General features: G+C 47.5%; 1 protein-coding gene across 2 annotated transcripts in view; it reads right to left on the reverse strand.

Moving 5' to 3' along the window:
• Positions 1-1919: 1919 nt before the first annotated feature.
• SGPP2 (sphingosine-1-phosphate phosphatase 2) overlaps positions 1920-20483 on the reverse strand; it is a 110592-nt gene continuing 92028 nt past the window's right edge. For both annotated transcript variants that reach the window (XM_040639904.1, XM_040639909.1), the window contains exon 5: positions 1920-5237. In XM_040639904.1, the coding sequence (XP_040495838.1) occupies positions 4686-5237 (552 nt within the window). In that variant the 3' untranslated portion in view covers positions 1920-4685. The remainder of the gene's footprint in view (positions 5238-20483) is intronic.

The raw sequence follows: 20483 nt of genomic DNA on the forward strand, positions 1-20483 counted from the left end.
GTCACCCTGTCCCGGCCTCAGCCATCGGAGGCTAGCTTTGTCAAGAGGCACTGACATTCTTCGAACCCCTCCACTGGGGAAGAATCTGGCTCGTGCTCAGAGCAAGGGGACCCCGCTGTCACAGCAGGGAAGAGCAAGGCCAGCAGATGTGGTGTGTGCGCTACAGCAGCGTCATGGCCGGAACGCCTAGCTGCGTCCTTGCTTTTCTTGTTTGTTTTCGCATGCCATGTAGACAGGCGTGGAAAAGGAAAAAGGATGTTTGGCTTCGCAGCGCTCCCTTGTCTCATGTGGCTACGGTTTTAAGAATTTCACATTCTGTTCATGGTCCACATTCAGCTCTTATTCTTCTTCATATGCATCCTGTAAATAGTCAAGTCTGTACTACAGGTGTGCCCCACTCTAAGGAAACAACGGACACATGGTGTACCCCAAGTAATCCATGGAAGAGCCTTACGTTTACAGAAACAAAGAATTGCCATATGATTAAAAATGCCATTTATAAACAGCAAACCCCTGGGTGCACTTAAAATTCAAGTTAAAAAAAAATCAAAACAGGCAGCTTTTAGGAAGACATCTATGTCACTTGGTTCTGGTTAGCCTCTTATTATAAGAGAACCGGGGCTTCGTTCCTCATTAGCAGGGGGAGGGTGAGCGAGCACATGTACAGGTCTCTCAAAGAGCCAGGATCAAGGTCAGATACTTCTAATTCAAGTTCCACCGGAGAAGTTCAGGGAACTGAACCGAGAGAAGGGGGGAAATGGGCACCAAGGACACGGACTGAGGCCCCAGCAGCTGTCACCTCTGCTGAACGCCGACCCAGAGGCCCCGGGAATGAAGCTATGCATGAGAGGCCAGGTCCAAGATGGCGGAAGGGGAAGGTGCCCACTGCGGACTGTTTACTATTCAAATAATGATGAAGGAGACTAGGAAATCACCTCTGGGTGTCACCTCCTGTGGAATGGTCCCACATGGATGGAAGGAAATGGCCTAAGGGGCTTTCTCACCCCTTCTTCCTGCTCTTGTGATCTGGTCCTGCAGGGTCAAAGCCCCGTGCTCATCCTTTGTTCCATCACTGTAATTCCTACACACACCTCCCAGTCGGGGTCTGGTTTGGATTCTCCTTGTAAGAGCTGCAGGTGTTTGGGGGAAGTGTCTCTGGCAAGCTGTGCCTCGCCATGGAGAATCATGTCCTACCTACTTCCCATCCCATCCCTGTGCAAACCCCGTCTGTTCTGTAAGCCTGGCTCATGGAGTGCTTCTCCCCGGAGCCTTCCTTGAGTTTCTGTGGGTCTCAAGCGGGAATTAGTCTCCCCCTCCTCCCCGTGTCCCTGAGCCAGAGTCTCCTCTGTCCTGGGAGAACTCCACAGGGCAGATTAGGTCCCATCCAACTTCACATGTCCATGGTACCCAGCATAGCAGGTATTAAAACCACAAAATAGGGTCCTAGCTGTGACCTTGCCAACAAGTGTCAGCTCTCTGTACCATCTCAAGCAGCAAATTCGGGCTGCTTGAAGACAGAGCGTATCATTGTAACCCTGTGGATATGAAATCGGGTCATGGTCCTTTGGCTCAGCGGTGGACTCATTCATGAAAACCTTTTAGTTACCTTAACTAGCAACACTGGTAACATTTACTTTTCCACACACAGTAGCACTAGTCTCTGACTGTGGTCAGACGGTTCTTTCTAGTATCAAGGACTTAGAGGAGGACGTAGCACTTCCTGCTCGGCACATCTGTGGCGGCCGTGACACCAGCACCCGCACGCGATGGAGTTAGGACAGCAGCAGAGAATTCGACAGCCTGTCGCTTCTTTCTGCCACCTCTTTTCAACCCAGGTCCAGTGAACCCCGAAAGGTCTAGGGGGGAAACATCCAAGGGAGCACACCACGGGCCTTTGAAACATTTAATAAGAAGTCATAATCAAACACAAAATGATTTTATTTTAAAAAGAATAAATTTACATACAGTACATAAGCAAGACAGCTGAGAGCTCCCAAAATAGAAACCCGGAGCATATGGCCCCGGAACACATGCTTTGATGACACCCGGGAAGCATGACTTGCCTACTGGGGGGAGAAAAATCCCATGTTACAGTGCGACCATCAGGCATTTCGGCCACCGCCATTTAAGGGTTTTTAGTTCAGGGTCCCTGCTGTGTTTCCTGCTGCATATTTTGTGGTGCAGGTCCGAGCAAAACCAGCATGGAGTGACAGCTGGTTGGAAGGACGTTGCTGGGGGCCTGGCCCACAGGGGGCGGGAGTTGGGGGGCAGGCACGTGAGGAGGAGGGTATGTTCTGCTGGGCTCCCAGAGGCGCCAGTCGGCCTGAGGGCTTTGGGGCCACGGCTTCCGAATGCGGGGTTGGCCAGACCCCAGGTCCTAAGCTTATCCTGGATACTTTGCGGTGAGCTTGACTTAAATTCTTAATTGCCAAGGCTCCTGATGGAGAGGGGCTCTGGGCGGCGGCTCCACCAGCAGGGGGCAGTCTCTCCCCAGAGAGAAAATCCAACCGTCTCCAAGGAGCCGTGGGCGTGCTCTTTGAAGGGACAGGGGAGGGGTGTGTGAGCCGCCGGCCTGCGAGGGTGTGACAAGTGCCTGGCGAGGGCCGGTGAGCGAGAGTGGGAAGCGGGTAGTGACTTCCCAGTCCGTTTCCGCCTGATTCCGGGCTGCCGAGCAGAAGAGCTCCAAACCTACAATGGCCTTCCGCAATACACACTTCTTATTTTCCAGTTGCAAAACGAGAGACTTTAAAAAGTGACCAACCGTGACAAGCCCTTGGGTCGTTCATTCTCTAAGGTGCTTCGGCCACTCATCCTCCGACCCGTGTAAACACAGCCGTAAATACGTGCGCGCCGCTGACGGCTGTCCTGCTGTTGGGGCTTAAGGACAGCATGAAAAATTACACACACACACTCGAATGAATTGCCAACACCCGCTGCTGTGACAGTTGGGGCCCCTCCTCTCAAAAGATACAAGTGGAAAAACCGGATCCTTTGGCTCATTAGCTTCAGAAAAATCAGCGAAAATCATCCTGCGCCAGTGTTACCCAGTGCCTCATCCACCAGGGTGGGGGGCTGGCCCGGGGCTGGGGTGCCTGTAAGTGGGGGCTCCTCCCCCCCTCCTGGTGCCGCAAACGCTGGTCAGAGTCTGCCGTAAGAACAGTCAAAGAGAAGGTCCTTCTGATTCCCGCCTCCTAACTATGACAAGTGTCAGGAGACTGTGAAGGGAAAGCAGAACGGTTTCCTGAACGCTGTGCTCAACGGACTGGGCCACGAAGCCAATAGCCGCAGCCGTCCCCACAGAAAGGTCAGGGGACATGTTTGAAATGAGGACACATGGGGTGTTTCAGTTTCCACGCTGGGGGCGGCGGGCAGAGCCGACCCCTGAAACGTGTGTATGGAAACGATGTGTCGGGATGTAAGTCATTGGTTTCAGTGGTTCGGAGCCCTCACCGCAGAAGACGCTTCCTTCACTACGCATTTATGCTAACTCTTCAGAAAACTGGTGATGCGTGTTCCTTACTCTTAAGAACTGAAGATGTGCCCTCGGAGGGCGTGTGTCCCTAAGGTGGCCTCCCTAAGCCTCACGAGGACAGGCGCAGGCTTAAAGGCTGGGCTGTGTTTGGTCAGCTTGTCTCCCCGAGAGAGGCTGACCCTGTTCTTGCGTTAAGTGCCCTTAAAATTGCCAAGAGAGAAGAGGTGGGGAGTTGGAAAGGGAGCCCCAATTCTATTTAGTAGGTGAGAAATCAGTTTACAGAGTAACAGAAATGGAGGAGCAAAGCCCAGCAGCCCGTTCCCTCCTTGTCAGGCCCCAGGGAGGGCTCAGCTCATCTGTTCTACCGAAGCCCCTCTTGCAGGCAGACGGCAGCGCCTCCCCAGTGTGTATGGAAGCAGAAAACACCTAAAGATGGGCCGAGGGCTGGTCCCAGGTCACAGGGAAGCAGGAGAGAGCAGGACATGCTGGCAAGCCCCAGACGAAGAGAGGCGGGAGCAGCTAGCGAGTTTCGTGGGTCCGAAGAGCGTGGAAACGCGACCTGCAATTCTGCAAAATGCACAGACACGGAGGAGCGGACCCCGCAGAGAGCGGGACTCCGGAGGGATCAGGCTCCTGCCCACGATCTCCCAGGGGCGCCCCTGTCTCTTACCACCCCACGGTGGGGTCCGCAGGGCGCTTGCCACCCAAGTGGGCACAGTCTAGTGTGATCATAACAGAAATGTCACCCTGTCCAAGGACAGCAGTTCTACACGACGCCACCCTTTCTCCAGACCCAAGTTCCAAGTTTGGACATGAGACTCCGTGATGGGCAAGGTCATGACGGAAGAGAGACGCCTGACCTCCAGCCTCTCAGATCATGCCTATCTCTCCCGGATCTCCCAAGCCCGGCCACAGCCCCTGCCAGCCCACAACCAGGTCCAAAGTCCGCGTGACAGGGTGGGGGACCCTCACAGACCGCACTGTGGGGTGAGCCTGGCTTCCCCTGCAGCCTGATGCTTGCGGACTGAGGCTCCCTATGAGACGGTATTGCCTTCCACGCCCAGCAACAATGATCTCAGCTCTCAGCAAAACAGACCTGTGATTTAAGGATTTTTTTTTTTTTAAAGAAAAATGTATTGTCGAAACTTGCCCACCCACCCCTTTCCTGTTTGGGCTCCCTTGTCCAGTGGGCGACCTTCCAGCTCTTTGAGGTTCAGAGCAGTCCCAAAAACCTGTGCAGCATTGGCACAAAGGTCGTAGCACAGAGGCCCACGGACGTGTAGGTGACGAACTTGTAAGGCACTTCGATCTCTAGTCTCCGCCTGGCCTCCTTGTTCCTGGGGACCACCTTGAACCACGAGTACAGCACCTGCAGGGAGAGGTTCTGGACCAGCTGGCGCACTAGGAGGATCAGCACGATCCCCACGGTAAATTTGGTCAGCCCCAAGACCAGCATATCGGTGGTGAGCGGCGGGATGTTCTGAACGCCAGGGAGAGACTCGGTGGGCGCGGACGCGAGCTGGAAGAAGTGGTTGACCCAGAACCCGAGCGTCACCCCCGCCCCTGCGGCCAGGATGGTGGTGGTGTCCGCTCTGGTCGGGCTGTAGCAGTCAGACGCGGGGTAGTTGTAGCACAGGAAGAAGGGCACCACGATGACACACACGGGGAAGAGGGGGCTGGCCGAGTCCAGGCGGTCGATAAGGGTCCAGGCAGGGTAGGTGAGGACGATGAGGACCGCTGTGACCAGGATACCACCCAGCACGTCCTGTGGGAAGGAGAGAAAAGAAGGGTGTAAGCCGGTGAGTGCCTCCCGGTGTTCCGGCGGAACTGAGTCAAGTACGGCCGCTTTGACATTGAAAGTACAGTTTTTGGCATCGCTTTATTTGGCATTGCTTTAAAAAGCGTAAAGCTGTAAAGGTTTGACAATAGGAAAAACAATCGTGCTGTTCGCGTTGTGAGCGTTCTAGTTATTCTGTGGAACGGATGCTACGTGTTTTCGTAACGCGCAGCTCTAAACCCACTTTTCCTCCATCTTCCATTATTTTGATTTAACATTAGATCGCAAGTATTGTCCGAATCTTCACAGAGGTGGCGTCATCCTTTCTGGGCAGGTGGGGGCTGCGGCTGGTGGTGGGGCGCGGGAGTTAGCTGCTGGGGGCGCCCCGTGCACACAGCCAGCTGCTGCCGCCGTCCCTTCGAAGGTCCATTTGTTTGGGGTGCTTTGAGATGACATTCTGGATGGGGTGGGGCCAGAGCTCCGCCGGTCTGGGCACCGTCTTCAGAGACGGAATTTCCAACAGCACGCAGACCATTTCGGTGAGTGCAGGCACCACGCCTGTCTTCAGGAATCTTTCCTTAGGACATTTTAGATTGTGGTCTTCTTTCTTTCTTCCGTTCCTCCCTTTCTCCCTCCTCCCTCCACCACTCTCTATCCCTCCTGCCCTTCCTTAAATGCCTATTTAAAATGCCTTTAATATCCTGGGGTGCCTGGGTGGCTCAGTCAGTTAAGCATCTGCCTTTTGATTTGGGCTCAGGTCACCATCTCCGGGTCACGAGATCAAGCCCTGCGTTGGGCTCTGCACTGGATGCGGAGCCTGCTTGAGATTCTCTCTCTCCCTCTCCCTCTGCCCCTTCCTCCCTCTCTAAAAAAATAAAATAAAGATACAGATCTTTAACTCCTTAATATCATCCATTTTCTTCTTCCCGTAATGTTCTCACTACAAAATTCACCAGAAGGTGAAGTTTTATCGTAATTAATAGAGGAGTACATCAAGTGAGAGAATGAGGAGCTTGCCGAGGTTTGCCTACAAAGTTTCACACGGATTATTTTGAAAGTTTACCATTGAAAAATTAAAATATTTCCCCCAGTGCATTGGAAAATCTGGAAAGCACCAAAAAGTACTACATAGGCATTACAGAAAATCCGAAAACCAGGGGAAAGTATAAGCAATAAAAATAGATCGTTGTTCGCACCACCTAGAGTCAACCCCGTCTACACGTTGTTATGTTGCCTTCCACTTTTTCTAGAATTCATTTTTGCCGAGAATTCTTGGAAAGAGATGTTCTTTCTTCTTCTGAACACAGTACCCTGTGTTTATTTAGCAGACCTTCGGGAGTCAGCTTTTCTTAGTGTGACCCTGCACCGTCCTGGCTCTTCTCCAAGAAATCTCTTCCTCAGTTTCCTCCTTTCGAGCTTCCTCCTCTTTCCACATCCTGAACACTGTGTAGACTGGGGTAAGCATGCACATAATACGGAACAAATTCACACCCACCCCCGGGTGTGAACACGGGCATTTCCACAGACCCTGTCTTCCGGCCCCGTGCGTTTTCTCCCTTGCAGAGCTTGTGCAGTGCTCTGGCTTCCTGTCTGTTCTCTCGGTGGGTCTCTCAAATCTGGGTCTTCACGTGACTCTCTCAAACGTTAGCCCTGCATGTCTCAACTCGACGCTGGACACTGTTACCCAGAGATAACAACAGTGCCCCCCGACCGACTTGTCTAAGAGAATCATGACCAACAACCAAAAAGAGACATGAGCAAAGGGAATGAGAAGTTTGCAGAAAAGGAAATAGGAATGCCTCGGAAACATACAAAAATATACCGAAACTTACTCCTCAGTGGAAATTAAACCAGGCTGAGGAGAAATGAAAAGTTATGTTCACCCACAAGTCTGTACATGACTGTGGACAGTTCTATTTATAATCTCCCCCAAACTGGAACAACCCCAGACGCATTCAGTGGGTGGACCGGTAAACAAAGCGTGCTGGGTCACAGGAAGGAATACTTCCCAGCCATGAAAAAGGAGCACACTACTGATGCATACAACAGCGGGGAGGAGATCGTTATGCTGAACGGGAACAGCCGCTCGCCAAGGGCTACACACCGTCTGGCTCTATTTATAGAACATTCTCTAAAAGATGGAACTGTAGTGATGGAGAACAGGTCAGTGGTTGCCAGGGTCGAGGGGTGGGGGAGGATATATGGGGGGGGTGAATTTGTTCCGTATTATGTGCATGCTTACCCCAGTCTACACACGTGTTAAAATCTATAGAACTATACACCCCAAAACAAAGTCAACTTTACTGTTTGTTATTAAAATTCCATTTCAAGCAAAAAAATTAAAAGCTGGGGCGCCTGGGTGGCTCAGTCGGTTGGGCGTCTGCCTTCGGCTCAGGTCATGATCTCAGGGTCCTGGGATCGAGTCCCGCATTGGGCTCCCTGCTCAGCGGGGAGTCTGCTTCTCCCTTTCCCTCCTGGCTCCTGCTCTCTGTTGCGATCTCTGTCTCAATCTCTCAAGTAAATAAATAAAAATCTTTTTAAAAAAATTAAAAGCTGGGGGGGCGCCTGGGTGGCGCAGTTGTTAAGCGTCTGCCTTCGGCTCAGGGCGTGATCCCGGCGTTCTGGGGTCAAGCCCCACATCAGGCTCCTCTGCTATGAGCCTGCTTCTTCCTCTCCCACTGCCCCTGCTTGTGTTCCCTCTCTCACTGGCTGTCTCTGTCAAATAAATAAATAAAATCTTTAAAAAAAAATTAAAAGCTGGTGGACTTTATTTTTATTTTTCGCTTTTACTAAATAACATTGGGTGTCTGCTGCGTGTGTCAAGCAGAGCTCTGGACACCTACAGGTTCCCAGCGTGCCCCTCCCTCTGTCCACCCTCCCACACAAACCCTCCCTCACCTACAGGCTTTAACAAACCCAGAATCTGAAAACATTCTGTTGATGAAAAGGTAGAAGGAAAAGGGGACTCTTGTCCACGCAATCGTGTGAATGCAAAATGGCACAACCCTTATGGGGAGGAAATTTTTAATTTAGCTTCTGACCCACAATCTCATTCTGGGACTTGACCACAGAGATACACCTGCCTGTATCTGAAATGAGGTGTGTATTTACAACTGTCCATTGTAGTGTTTGTGTTAGTAGGAGACTAGAAAAATGCCAAGTTCCACTGATAGGGACCAGTTGAATCTAACCACGGTATATTCACACAATGGAATATATCCTGTCGCTGTGAAATGGGTGAGGAGCTTTCATTTGGGACATGGGATTTTTTTTAAGCTTTATGTATTTATTTTAGAGAGAGAGCGCACTCGAGCATGAGTGGGGGGGCAGAGGGTGAGAGAAAGAATCTCAGGCAGGCTCTGAGTGCAGAGCCCGATGCAGGACTCGATCTCATGACCCCGAGATCACAACCTGAGCTGAAACCAAGAGTCAGATGTTCAGCTGACTGCACCCCCAGGAGCTCCTCTGACATGGGATTTTTAAAAGCACAGTATGTATAGAACAGGGTGTATAGTCTGCTACCACTTCCATTTTCAAAAAGATGGGAGAATATACAGACACATTCTTACTTGGATGCACAAAGAGGTTCTCTCGCATGGCGGAGGGCACAGCAGGTAAGGAGACTTTTCACAGGGTACCCTTGTGTGCCTTTGGGACTTCATTACCATGTACACGTATTGCCTCCTTAAAAATTTGTATGTGAAATGATTCAGTCTCTCCTCTTCCCAACAGAATCTGCCTTCAAGTCCCGTGTAAAGTGGGGATCCCAGGTGAGCCCAGCTGGGTCCTCTGTGGGGTACTGGCTGTCTCTGGTGCACGGTGGGGGGGATGGCCTGCCAAAACCTCACCTGCTGAGGACGAGAGTTCTTGGCGTGGTTTAAAGGAACACGCGTTTTGAGGGAAGGAGGAGACCCAGGTACAAAGAACTCATTGAACTCAACACCCCAAGCAAGGCTTTACTCTCAGTGGGGAGAGAAGATTCCACCACTCTGATGGTCTCCTGGCAGCCCCACTGATGTCCCATCTGAGTTCTGAAGAAGTCAGAGGGGACAAAAGAGTCATTTTGCCTCAATTTATAAAGCTCAGAGCTGAAGAAGGCAGTTTTGAGGCCCCTCTGGCAGAGGGTTCTCCAAAAGGCAGAATCCATCCCTCCTCGGCCCTCTGGGTCCCAGTGCCCCGCCTTGAATCCGTCAGGGCACAGACCTGCTGGGCCTGGAGGGGCAGTGGAGATGCTGGTGACCGGCAGGCCAGCAGGGAAGGGGGCTGACGGAGCAGAACCATGGTACTCAGAGCAACACCCGCCTCTCCTAGACCCGCTGTGGGGCACTTACTGCCAGGGTCAGGGAGCTGCTGGGCCCCGAAGGCAGTGGGCAAGACCAAGGCGCCCGAGCTCGCGGCCCAGCCAAAGAGCAAGGAATCCAGCCAAGCTGTCTTGACACCTCCCTGAGAGCAAGGAGGCGCGAGGGGGCTCGCGGTTGATGAGTGCGTGACAGACTCTCTTAGAAATTCCAGAGATACTTCGTGGGGGCATTTCGGTGAGGGGTGGGGACAAAATGCAGTTTTGCGGGGGTGGGGGTGGAGGTTTGGAGTGGTCCTGTAGGTGTTCAGGGCAATTCACGTGTTATCCATATTGCTGCTGGGGGCACCCCGGTCTCCCTGGCCATGGAGGCTCGGAGTCCTGCTGGCCATACCTGACTGCTCCCTCCTCTCGCTGCCCATAACCCCCCCCCCCAACTCACTATATTCTCGAGACTCCTCCCTTTGGCACAAATCCCTGCTCCCGCTGTCGTCACCCAGAGTTCAAGCCTTCATTTCACCTCCTGCCTGCCACTCTCCCGCCCCCAAACCTTCACGAAGTGCCTTCACTGACCATCCTGATGGCTGTTTCAATAGCAAATGTTTTCCGATTTTCCCCGTCACCGAGGAGGGCTATTAAAAATGCAGATTTCAGGGGACTGAAGTAGGCCCGGGACTCTGCATTTAGCACCCGACCTAACGCCGAGGTAGCAAGCCCAGAGAAAAACCCTGAGAAATACTGGCCTACGGACTGGGAGTCCGAGTCCAGCATGACATGGGTTTGATTCGGCCATCATTCTAGGGTTTTCACTCACTGCTTCCCATTTGAACTTTTCCGCTACAGTCGGATAGGGCTGCCTGCTTTCCCCAAACATGCCCGGTACAGCTCAGTCACCCTGGGTCTGCATTCCTTTTATGCCCCGTACACTTTAACCATCTCTATCAAGATCATATCAGCTCATCTGAGGCTCGGCTCAAAAGCTATTTCCTTTCCACAATATCTTCATGTATCAGCACAGTTGGAAATAACCTCTCCCTGAACTGAATGCGAAGGCCCTTGCGTAATATCACTCAAAAAGCCCCTCCGTTCTCTTGCCTTTGCTGTGGTCGTGTGTTCGGGTGCTTTCCCCCCGAGCTGATTATAAGACTGTGATCAGCGAGGCGCGTTCACTCGCATCTTGGCGTTATCCTCAAGGCCTCTACAACAGAGCCTGACATGCAGCAGATCCTCAGTCTATAGGGATTAGCAGAATTTAATGCCTTTCTCTTATCCCGAATATCCGTACTAGTTAATACCCATTGTTTCGATACATAAAAGAAAATTTGCCTGCCTTCCTTCCATCTTTCTTGTAACTGCAGTTACCAATTCCCAGACATGTCGTTGGGATATTCTTCATAAGCTAATTCTTCTCCTCTCTGGTGCATCAGGAGGCTAGACTCTCTTGGTCCACAGCCCTAGCATTTGAGGCAAAAATAATCTTAGCCAACATGATTGCTGGCGTAGAGTGTTTTCCTTCTAGCCACATGGTTGGCTTTTCTGCCATAAAAGATGCTATTGTAATAAAGACATTAGGTATTTTTTAAGGAAAATACTTGAACCATCTCAAATGAGCTTCCCAGTTTAGGGCTCTAAATTTCTAGTAATAACATGATCCTAAGCAGCTTGTAAAAATAAGGTCTCGAATGCTTGAAAATTCAAGAACAACTTTTTTATATTACTTTTCTCAAGCTACTGAATTCACAGAAAGTACAGAAACTGACAAAAAGCTCCATCTCGGAATTGCATGTGCTGTTCTGATGTGGGCACATCCTAAACGAGGAGGTGATTTCTTTGGAACCTCCACCCGTTCGGCGCCGTACATGGAGCCAGAGAGAAAACAGTTTCCAGGGCTCTCGGAAGGCGAAGACGGGCTGTGGGCAGAGGACACAGGGCAGAGGTGGGGAGCCGGCAGCCAGCCCGGGACAATGCTGTCCTGAACAGGTGGGCGTGACAGGCGGGGCAGAGAGAAGAGAGGGAAAGGCATGTGTGGTTTACAGGGAGATGCGGACAGCACAGGAGATCAGGAAAAGGGAATGGTGCCAAGAGCCTGGTAAGGAAAGACATGAGGACAGAATGGCAGAAGAGAGATTCCTTACTTTGGGGGTAAAAAAAAGGTTTTAAACTCCTTTCCATAGAACATAATTAGACTACCAAGTATACAAAACAGTCACCACTTTGACCCAGTTATTCCACTCCTAGGAGTTTATCCTTAAGAAAAAAGAAATCGAAGAAAATAATAAAGCTCTTCACAAAGATTTGTGTAGAGGGAAGGCTTTCGTTGGGTTAGTTGAATTCATACCAATTAAGTCCCAAAAGGAACACGTGCTCCACGACGGAACAATCCAAAACGACAAACAAGCAAAAACAGCACCAGGAATGGGGCACACATCTTAGCAAGAAAGAATCTGGAAAGATATAAATCACGCATACTGTAATTAGATACAAATAGGTAATAATATAGCGTGAGCACTTTACATTTGAGAAGATACATTTCTGGAGCCTTTTTTTTTGTGGTTTCAAAGTAACTGAAAGTGTGGTAATATCAATCAGAATACAAACTTTGCATAAAGGATGTTCCCAGTTTTATAGAAATACATACTTGCATGCATGGGTAAAATATCAGAAGGAAATCAACTGAAATGTTACAAGCAGTTTTTTTCTATTTACATGTTACAGCTGATGATTATCTTCTCCATGCTTTGTAGTATTGTGTAAATTTTCTGGTCGACATCTATTATTTTATAATAATAAAAATGTGATCCTGGTCAAGAAATCAGGATGTTAAAATCAGAATGTTTCAAAATAGATGAAAACAGAAATAATTAACTGATGCTTATAAATGCTCACATCATGCCAAAAAAGGAAACACCCCCGAGCATCCGTAGGATAGTTACATCCTGGAGGAATGGTATGTTGACTAACATTTAAAATAAAGGCACGTAAGATCCATTGCCCTACCGAGCACATTGTTCCAAATATAATGAACCTTTAATTCCATTTACCATCCCGGGTTTAAACAAAACCTTTTAAATTATTGGGAATAAAATCATTGCATGAGACATTTTCCAAAGTTTAAAATGCAGAACGCTGATTTTTGTAGCTATTCCCATTTTCAGTTATAAAACTTAGTACTTAGATAAAAGCTTGAGCTTTATTATGTCTCATTACAGAAAACAAAAAATAAAGACAGGCAATCAGGAACGTTCAGGAAAGAACACTAATCAAGCGAGCCCAAGCATCAGGACAAACTTCAGCGAGGGCTTACAGAAACGCATAAAACAGTGTTTTTATTCTTAGCCAAACAGAAACGCTCCTCCTGGTCCACATCTCCAGATCTTTCAGCCACAGGCCCCCACCCTGAGAACAGGCAGCGTTTGTGAATTCTGACCCTATATGCAGCTTACGGCATTCCATCTCCAAACATCTTCGCTGAAGAATGCTATTGAGCAGACCAACACGACACAAGGTTAGCTAACTAGAAAGAAGGGGGGAGAAGAAACCCATTCATTCAATTGTTAGGAAAGAATGCATTCAGATCTCGGAACTATTTATGCCGAGAACTCTAGGATTCTGGCATCTTCCCCGCAGCCAGGTCCCCCGCTGAGAATGTGAAGGGCCCTCTCTGCCCTTGGCTGCCTTCACAGAGCGGGGCTGCAGCCGGGAGCAGAGGAAAAGCCAAGACCCACTTCTTTGTACGCGCACGGAATGCTCTCAATGCAGGCAGACCCTGATGTTAAAACAAACTGGGGGAAAAAAATCCAAACTCCTACCATTATTCTAGAAAATAACTCTGAGTTATCGATCAATGTGTCCTAGTTAATACACTCTGAATACTTACTCATTTCCATGCTGGCTCACAATTAGTTCAGTTTCTGAGAACAACGCAGATGAGATTCAGCAGAAGCCAAATGGCAAGAGGGAGGCCACACTGTTCATGAATATGAATATGAATGATTACGGAGAGAAACCTACATGTTATGTGATTAGCATATGTATAGGGGAGAAAGAGCGAATGCATAAGCTCAAAAAATATTAATTTCCTATTGAAACACACCAACGTTCACAGGGGCCAAGCAAAAGCAGGAAGATTTACCACCTTGCCACACAGTGTGAACGTACGCAGTCCAATCTCCTGATACTCGTGGCTCTTTGAGAAAGCACTTTGTCGCTGATGCCCCTCTTTGCCACGACTGTCGCCAGGGCCACCTGAGGGCCAAGCGCAAATCTAGGATGAAGGATCACTAGGCATGGAAACCTATGGCATTAAGAGAAAGCTTTGAAAAGGACTTTCTGAAAACTCACCAAGCTCAGGAGTAACTACATGCGGTAGAAGAAAATAGGCCACCTTTCACCTTCTGCAATTTTAAAACAAATGCTCACTTTCTAAGTGAGCACATTTAAACCTTCCTTAGAAATTACGTCAACCTTTTTTAACAGAAAATGGTTTTCTGTAAGTGTGCTAAGGAGAATGACATGACACTTGGACACGAGGCAAAAAATACCTCGTTTCAATGTCCTATGTGGGAAAAGGCCACCCGAGGACGACAGAAGGGGTAGTACTCTGCTCACTGTGTACGACTGCTCAGACAGACGTCGCAGACCTCATAGCGTGACAGGCGTTGACAGATTTTTGTTTGGCAGAGATCCAAATAATTTCTGTCCGGTGGAAAGGATAACCCCAAAGGTTACTGTTTGTTGCCCTACAGGACAGTAACCAACTTTGTACATAACCCAGCAGTCTCAAAGTAATATTTCTTTATTAAATTATCTATAAATAGTTCCATATATCTTGCGGATTCCTTCATTAATCAATGGGTTGAATTTAATCTTTGGCACTTTTGTTTGTTTGGGCAAGAGTTAGGATTTTAGGGGCGCCTGGGTGGCTCAGTCGTTAAGTGTCTGCCTTCGGCTCAGGGCGTGATCCCAGAGTGCTGGGATCGAGCCCTGCCTCGGGGTCCCTGCTCAGCAGGAAGCCTGCTTCTGAACCCTCTCTCACTCCCCCTGCTTATGTTCCCTCTCTCGCTGTGTCTCTCTCTGTCAAATAAATAAAATCGTAAAAAAAGAGTTAGGATTTTACCATTTAAAATGATACCTGAGCAAGTAAATGATTATTTCAATGTTTAGTCACTTGACTAATGATCTTGGATGATTGAATATGTATATTCCACATAATGACCACCACTGTTACCTTGTTTTACTTTCTATCTCTCTTTAAATGGCACTGCTTTGCTGAACAAGTGGAAAAGGCAGGTGTCTGTTTCTTAAGGTGATGATATAAGATACTATTGCATGTTTTTTACATATCAATATTAGCTAAATAGATACTTAGGTATCTATTTCTGAACTTTAGTCCATATGCGGCATGATTTAGGAAGCAATCACTTGCTTGTCTTGGCTCCACAGACTCTAACAAGTCCAAACAGGAGATCTTCACAAAGCCGACAAAATTCCCCCACCCATAATTCGCATTAATATGCACCGCTCTCACTATAGTGAATCACAAGGCTTGGCAGGTCAACGGGATTATGATAGGAGATCAAACAAGCTCCGAGACAGGTTATAACATCATTTTTGACAACTGCTAAGCAGCCTGTTAGAATGACAAGTATAGGGAAGGGCAATCTGCTAGAAGACACAAAAGGCACTGTCAAACATTTAAGTGATTTTTCTCCAATCTGGGTGGGCGGAGGGGCCTCTGAGCAACAGGAGAGCAGAAGAAAGTCATGTTCAATGTAATATAATTGAACAGGCCCATGCAGGTTGAAATTTAATTGGCATTGTCCCCATATTTGCTGGAATATTGGATGTAGGCCGTTTCGGTGCTTTTCAAATTGTATCTTGCATTAGAATCTGCCGGGAGGCTTCTTCAAAGGCAGGTTCTGAGTCAGCGGGTCCGGGTGGGGCCTGAGACTCTGCATTTCTAACCAGCTCCCGGGAGGTGTCGAGGCTGCGGGGCAGGGGACCAGAACATGAACGGCAAATACCATCTCACCTTGCTGAACCCCTGAGACCGACGTGGGCTTTTCACAGTGAATCTGGCAGGTCAGAGCTGCTGGAGGGCTTCTTTGAAACACACACAAAAGACTAAAACTTCTGAATTATAGGAGTACCGTACTTGAAAGTGATAGTACAGCTTCTGGAAGTCCTAAGGTGATACTCCGATGTAGAAACTCTTGTGTACAGAGAGGTACAAGAGAAAGATCTGAGAATACTTTGTTGGCCTGGTAACAGGGGTGCTCGCATTTAGAGGAAAAGTACATCTGTCCCAGCCCTTCGTCACTGACCTTAGGAGACGTTGGCTTGAACCCTTGAGTCCTAGCTCCCTGTGCAAAAACAGAACTTCCGGAGGGCACAGTCTGCGGCCCTTGCATCACGGTAGGAACTAGAGATTAGGAGACTGGAAAAATATCAGTCTTGCTTTGCAGACCGTCCTAGTGATGTCAGATATGGCTCTGCGGTGTCCTTGATGAGGCTGGGCGATCCCAACTACAGGATTTTCACTTCCTTGTCACTAAGTGCGTGCCAAGTGAGAAGACGGCAAAGCCATGTAACTTTACTCGAAGTGAGAGCCAGGATACAATGAGGCACAAGATCGTGGGACAGGGCGACCCTTTGTTTTCACAAGTGCAGGGAGAGCTAGGGGTACCGTGTAGAAAGCAAATTGTGCCATCAGTCTACGCACGTGAAATAATTTTATGGAGGTTTCTGGGTTTTGCTTTTTTTTTTTTTTTAAAGAAGCAAATCAATTGCCACACTTACAGGGAGAGTTGTGTGCTTTTTAAGAATAAGAACCATGAAGTCTTTACTTCCTTTCCCAAGTGAGCGTGCTTTAAGGAACATTCCCACATTCATAAACACAGACCTCAGTAGTGTTTTGAGATCAAAATCAAATTCGGGAGCTTATGCTGATTTTCAGAGGACAGGATGCAGGGCAGCTCCTTGACTCCCCTCTTTCTGTCTGCTGTGCCCCAGTTCAGTCCATCAGATAAGCAGCAGGACAGACTTGGGTAACAAGACCAATTCTCAGGCAGTTTTATGGCTGCGACGGATAAACAGTCCCTTTGCCCTTGTGGCCAGAGACACACAGCTGCTGCTCTCTGCCGGCAACAGGTCCAGCTCAACTCAACCCTTCGAGGTGAACTTCTCATTCTGAAACAGCACCACAGAGAAGGGATGGATGGATGGATGGATGGATGGATGGATGGATGGATGGATAGATGGACAGTAATTCTGTTGAGAACTTGGTTCCCTTTATCAATCAGGTTTGGGAGGTAGGATTACAGCAACTAAGAGGAATTTTGCTAATCAACGGTTTGCCAATTTGATTGAGTCTCAAAATAAATGGACAAAAGATATTTGTTTTATTGCAAAAATCCATATAAAGTGTTGCTTCTAAAAATAAAAGGACAGTGCAGGGGACTACTAGGAAACGCAAGTACCCAGTCAAAGAAGAGTTATTGTTCATGACAGTGAAGTCTCAAATCTTTCTTCTAGGAAATCCTCATGTAAATAATACTAGAGCTCAGATATTTATGAATTCATCCATTCAATAGCCATCATGTGCGTTTATTTTCAACTGGCTATTACATACCAAGAAATATAGGGGGATAGAGGACAAGTAAGATGCACTGTCTGTCCATTAAACAAAAATAGCTTTACTGTTTTTGTCAAAAACAAGTCAGGCTCACTATTAGAAGTGCATTGCAGAGGCCTCTGTCCAGAACCTACACCCTGAAACACACAATTTCACAACTAACGGCACCACACTCTATAAGCTGTTCCATAGAGTTTCAAAGCTTTTTTTCATTGACAATATGTCATCCACATCTTCTCATGATTACGGAACTGCATTACTTTAATGGCTATAGGACATTCCACTCTATGGAAATACTACTCTTTACTTAACTAGATCCGATTGATGGACACTCAGTGTATTCTCATTGTTTGCTTTTAAATGCGTTAGTAACATCCTGGAGGGGTAGTACGGAATGTAATTAAAAGGATGAACTCCGAAGTCAGATTGCTTGATCTTCAATCTCAGTCAATCTCTTACCAACTATAGAACCTTGGTCAGGTTACTTGACCCCTCGATGCTTCCTCTGTAAGCCTGGGATGACGATAGCATGTCCCTTGTAGAGTTGCTATGAGGTAGTTAACTGCCCTATGAGGTAGTTAATGCGTGCAAAGCACTTACAATGGTGCCCAGCAGATCCTAAGTACTTTATAAATGTTTGCTGTTATTTTCACCTTTACACTTGTGCAATTATATGCTTATATCCTAGAATTGGGCTAGAAGCCCAGAAAACTAAGAATGTACACTTTAGACATCTGTGTATTCTGCAAAATGCCCTCCAAAAAGCCTATACTGATGGATTATCCATATCTCTAAAAATAGTCATCCTTGCGTGGCAGATAGGAGATCTGGAAACTCTCTGTTCTCTGACCAAGCTGGTTACACCAACTTGGTGCACACTGTGGGTGAGTGGAAATGGCGAGACTCCAGTTCAGGGACACCGAGGGAAAGGACACAAAGAATTCTATACCTAGCTAAAATATCCTCCGAAAAACGAAAGTGAAACAAAGCCATTTCCAAAAGAAACAGAAACTGAGAGAATTAATTACTTGCATAAAAGAAACACTAAATAGACTAATTTAGGCAGAAAGAAGGAGATGCCACATGGATGAACAGAATGAGGGAATGAAGAACGACAGAAAGGATAAATACATGGATGACCCTAAATATATGCTCACCATAAAACAATAACAGTAAGTTCTTGTGGGCTTTAAATATACGTAGAATTGAATTTCATTTCATGACACATTCCTCCCAGGGAGGGGGAAATGTACTAGTTTGCATTTGACTCTCATAAATCAAGGATGCATGTTGTAATCTCTCGGGTAACCACTGAAAGAACTATAAAGACTTTCTTTTTTTAATTTAATTTTATTTTATTTCATTCTATTTTATTTTATTTTATTTATTTATTTGACAGAGAGACAGCCAGCCAGAGAGGGAACACAAGCAGGGGGAGTGGGAGAGGAAGAAGCAGGCTCTCAGCAGGGAGCCTGATGTGGGGCTCGATCCCAGGACCCTAGGATCACGCCCTGAGCCAAAGGCAGACGCTTAACGACTGGGCCACCCAGGTGCCCCTATAAAGACTTTCTAACAAGCCCGTAGAGGATCAAAACCAGGAGAGTTAAAATATTTGGCCAAAGTTGGGAGACTTTTACCACCTGACATCAAGACTTATTACAAAGCTACAGTAAAGACAGGTGGTATTGACAAGAAGACCAACTGACACAAGACAGTGGAGTGTATATACACAGAGCGTAAAACAGTCACTTGATTTATGACAAAATTGATGCTTCAGTAAATGGAAAAAGGACAATCCTTGTAAATGGCGCTGAGCATATTGGGTATTCCTACAGAACACAGAAGAATCAAAAATCAATTCCAAGTAGACTGCAGATCTCAGTAAGAAAAACAAAATAATAGATCTTCTCAAACATAAGAGAATATCTTCAAGACCGTGTGGTAGGCAAAAGTGTCTTAAACAGGACAGAAAAAGTTGTAAACGTAAGTTTGATCATTGGGCTATGCTAAAATTAAGAATTTCTCTTTACCTAAAGATACGACCAAAAGAGCAAAAAGGCAAGCTACAGGATGGGAAAAGAAATTTGCAATACTGTACCTACATCTGACCAGTGACAGAGAGGAGCAACCCAGGAAAAAAAAAGACAAAAGACAAATAGCCACCCCACAAAGGAGGACATCTAAATGGCCAATAAACATATGAAAAGGGGCTGAATCATTATTCATCAGAGAAATCAAAATAAAAGCACAACGAACTACTATTACACACCCAAGGGCATGACTACAATGAAAATGGCTGACATAGGAGGGAGGGCAGAGATGCGGAGAACTGGAAATCTCATATACCAGCTGTAAAAGTGGAAATCGTCATGATTCTTCAGAAGATACAACCGTCTATCCTAAAGCTGAGCCTGCCTCATAACCTAGCAATTTTACTTCTACATTTATACTCAATAGTCAAACATACATACTCGCTCTAAAAGCCACGTCAAAGGAAGTTCATTGTGGCATCATTTACAATAGCTCAAGCTGGAAACAATCCAAAATATGCATCGGAAGTAGAAGGGATAAAGTGTGATAGAGTCGTGCATTCCGATATTATCCAACCATGAGCATCAATGAACTAAAGCTACATGCGACAACACGGGCGAATATGGCAAACAAAATAGGAAGGGAAAGAAGGCAAAAGAATGCCTAGTGCATAGTTCCATTTACGGGGAGTTCCACTAAGGGATGGGGTCAGAGATCTGGGGAGGGGGTACCTTGAGGGGGGTGCAGTGTAGAGGGCATGGGGGGCACTTCTGAGGTACTGGTAAGCTCTATGTAACGCGACCTGGGTGGTGGTTACTTGGGGGTGCTTACTTATCTCTCCCTCTCCTCTAGGTACCACTTAACACACCTATATCCCGGCACCAGGGTCTCCATGAAATTCTCAAGTCTATTAGGAACTCCAGAACCTTCCTTCTCATCCTTGGATTCATCCTCCTCCTATTTATTAAATGAAACGTGTGAGGTGCTGAGTGGCACGTCTTCGGACACCCTTCCTTTTAAGAAGTGGGCCCTCAAGGAGCCTCAGCTTCATGCTGCTGACCCCTGCTCCACGCTCCCTTCTCGCACAACAAGACGCCCGCCTCATTCGACTCTGGGAGTTCGAGAAGCTTGAAACGGAGCAGCCATGCTTGCACGGTATTTACCATGGAAGGGACACTTCTATTACGTCGTTCACGAGTTTATGCTTTCAGGCAGAAGGAAATAATGTTGAACAAATATCAGATGCTGTGAGCTAGCCTTCTCCTGCGGTGAA

The sequence above is a fragment of the Ursus maritimus genome, unplaced genomic scaffold, assembly GCF_017311325.1.
Source record: "Ursus maritimus isolate PB19 unplaced genomic scaffold, ASM1731132v1 scaffold_1, whole genome shotgun sequence".
Classification (NCBI taxonomy): domain Eukaryota; kingdom Metazoa; phylum Chordata; class Mammalia; order Carnivora; family Ursidae; genus Ursus; species Ursus maritimus.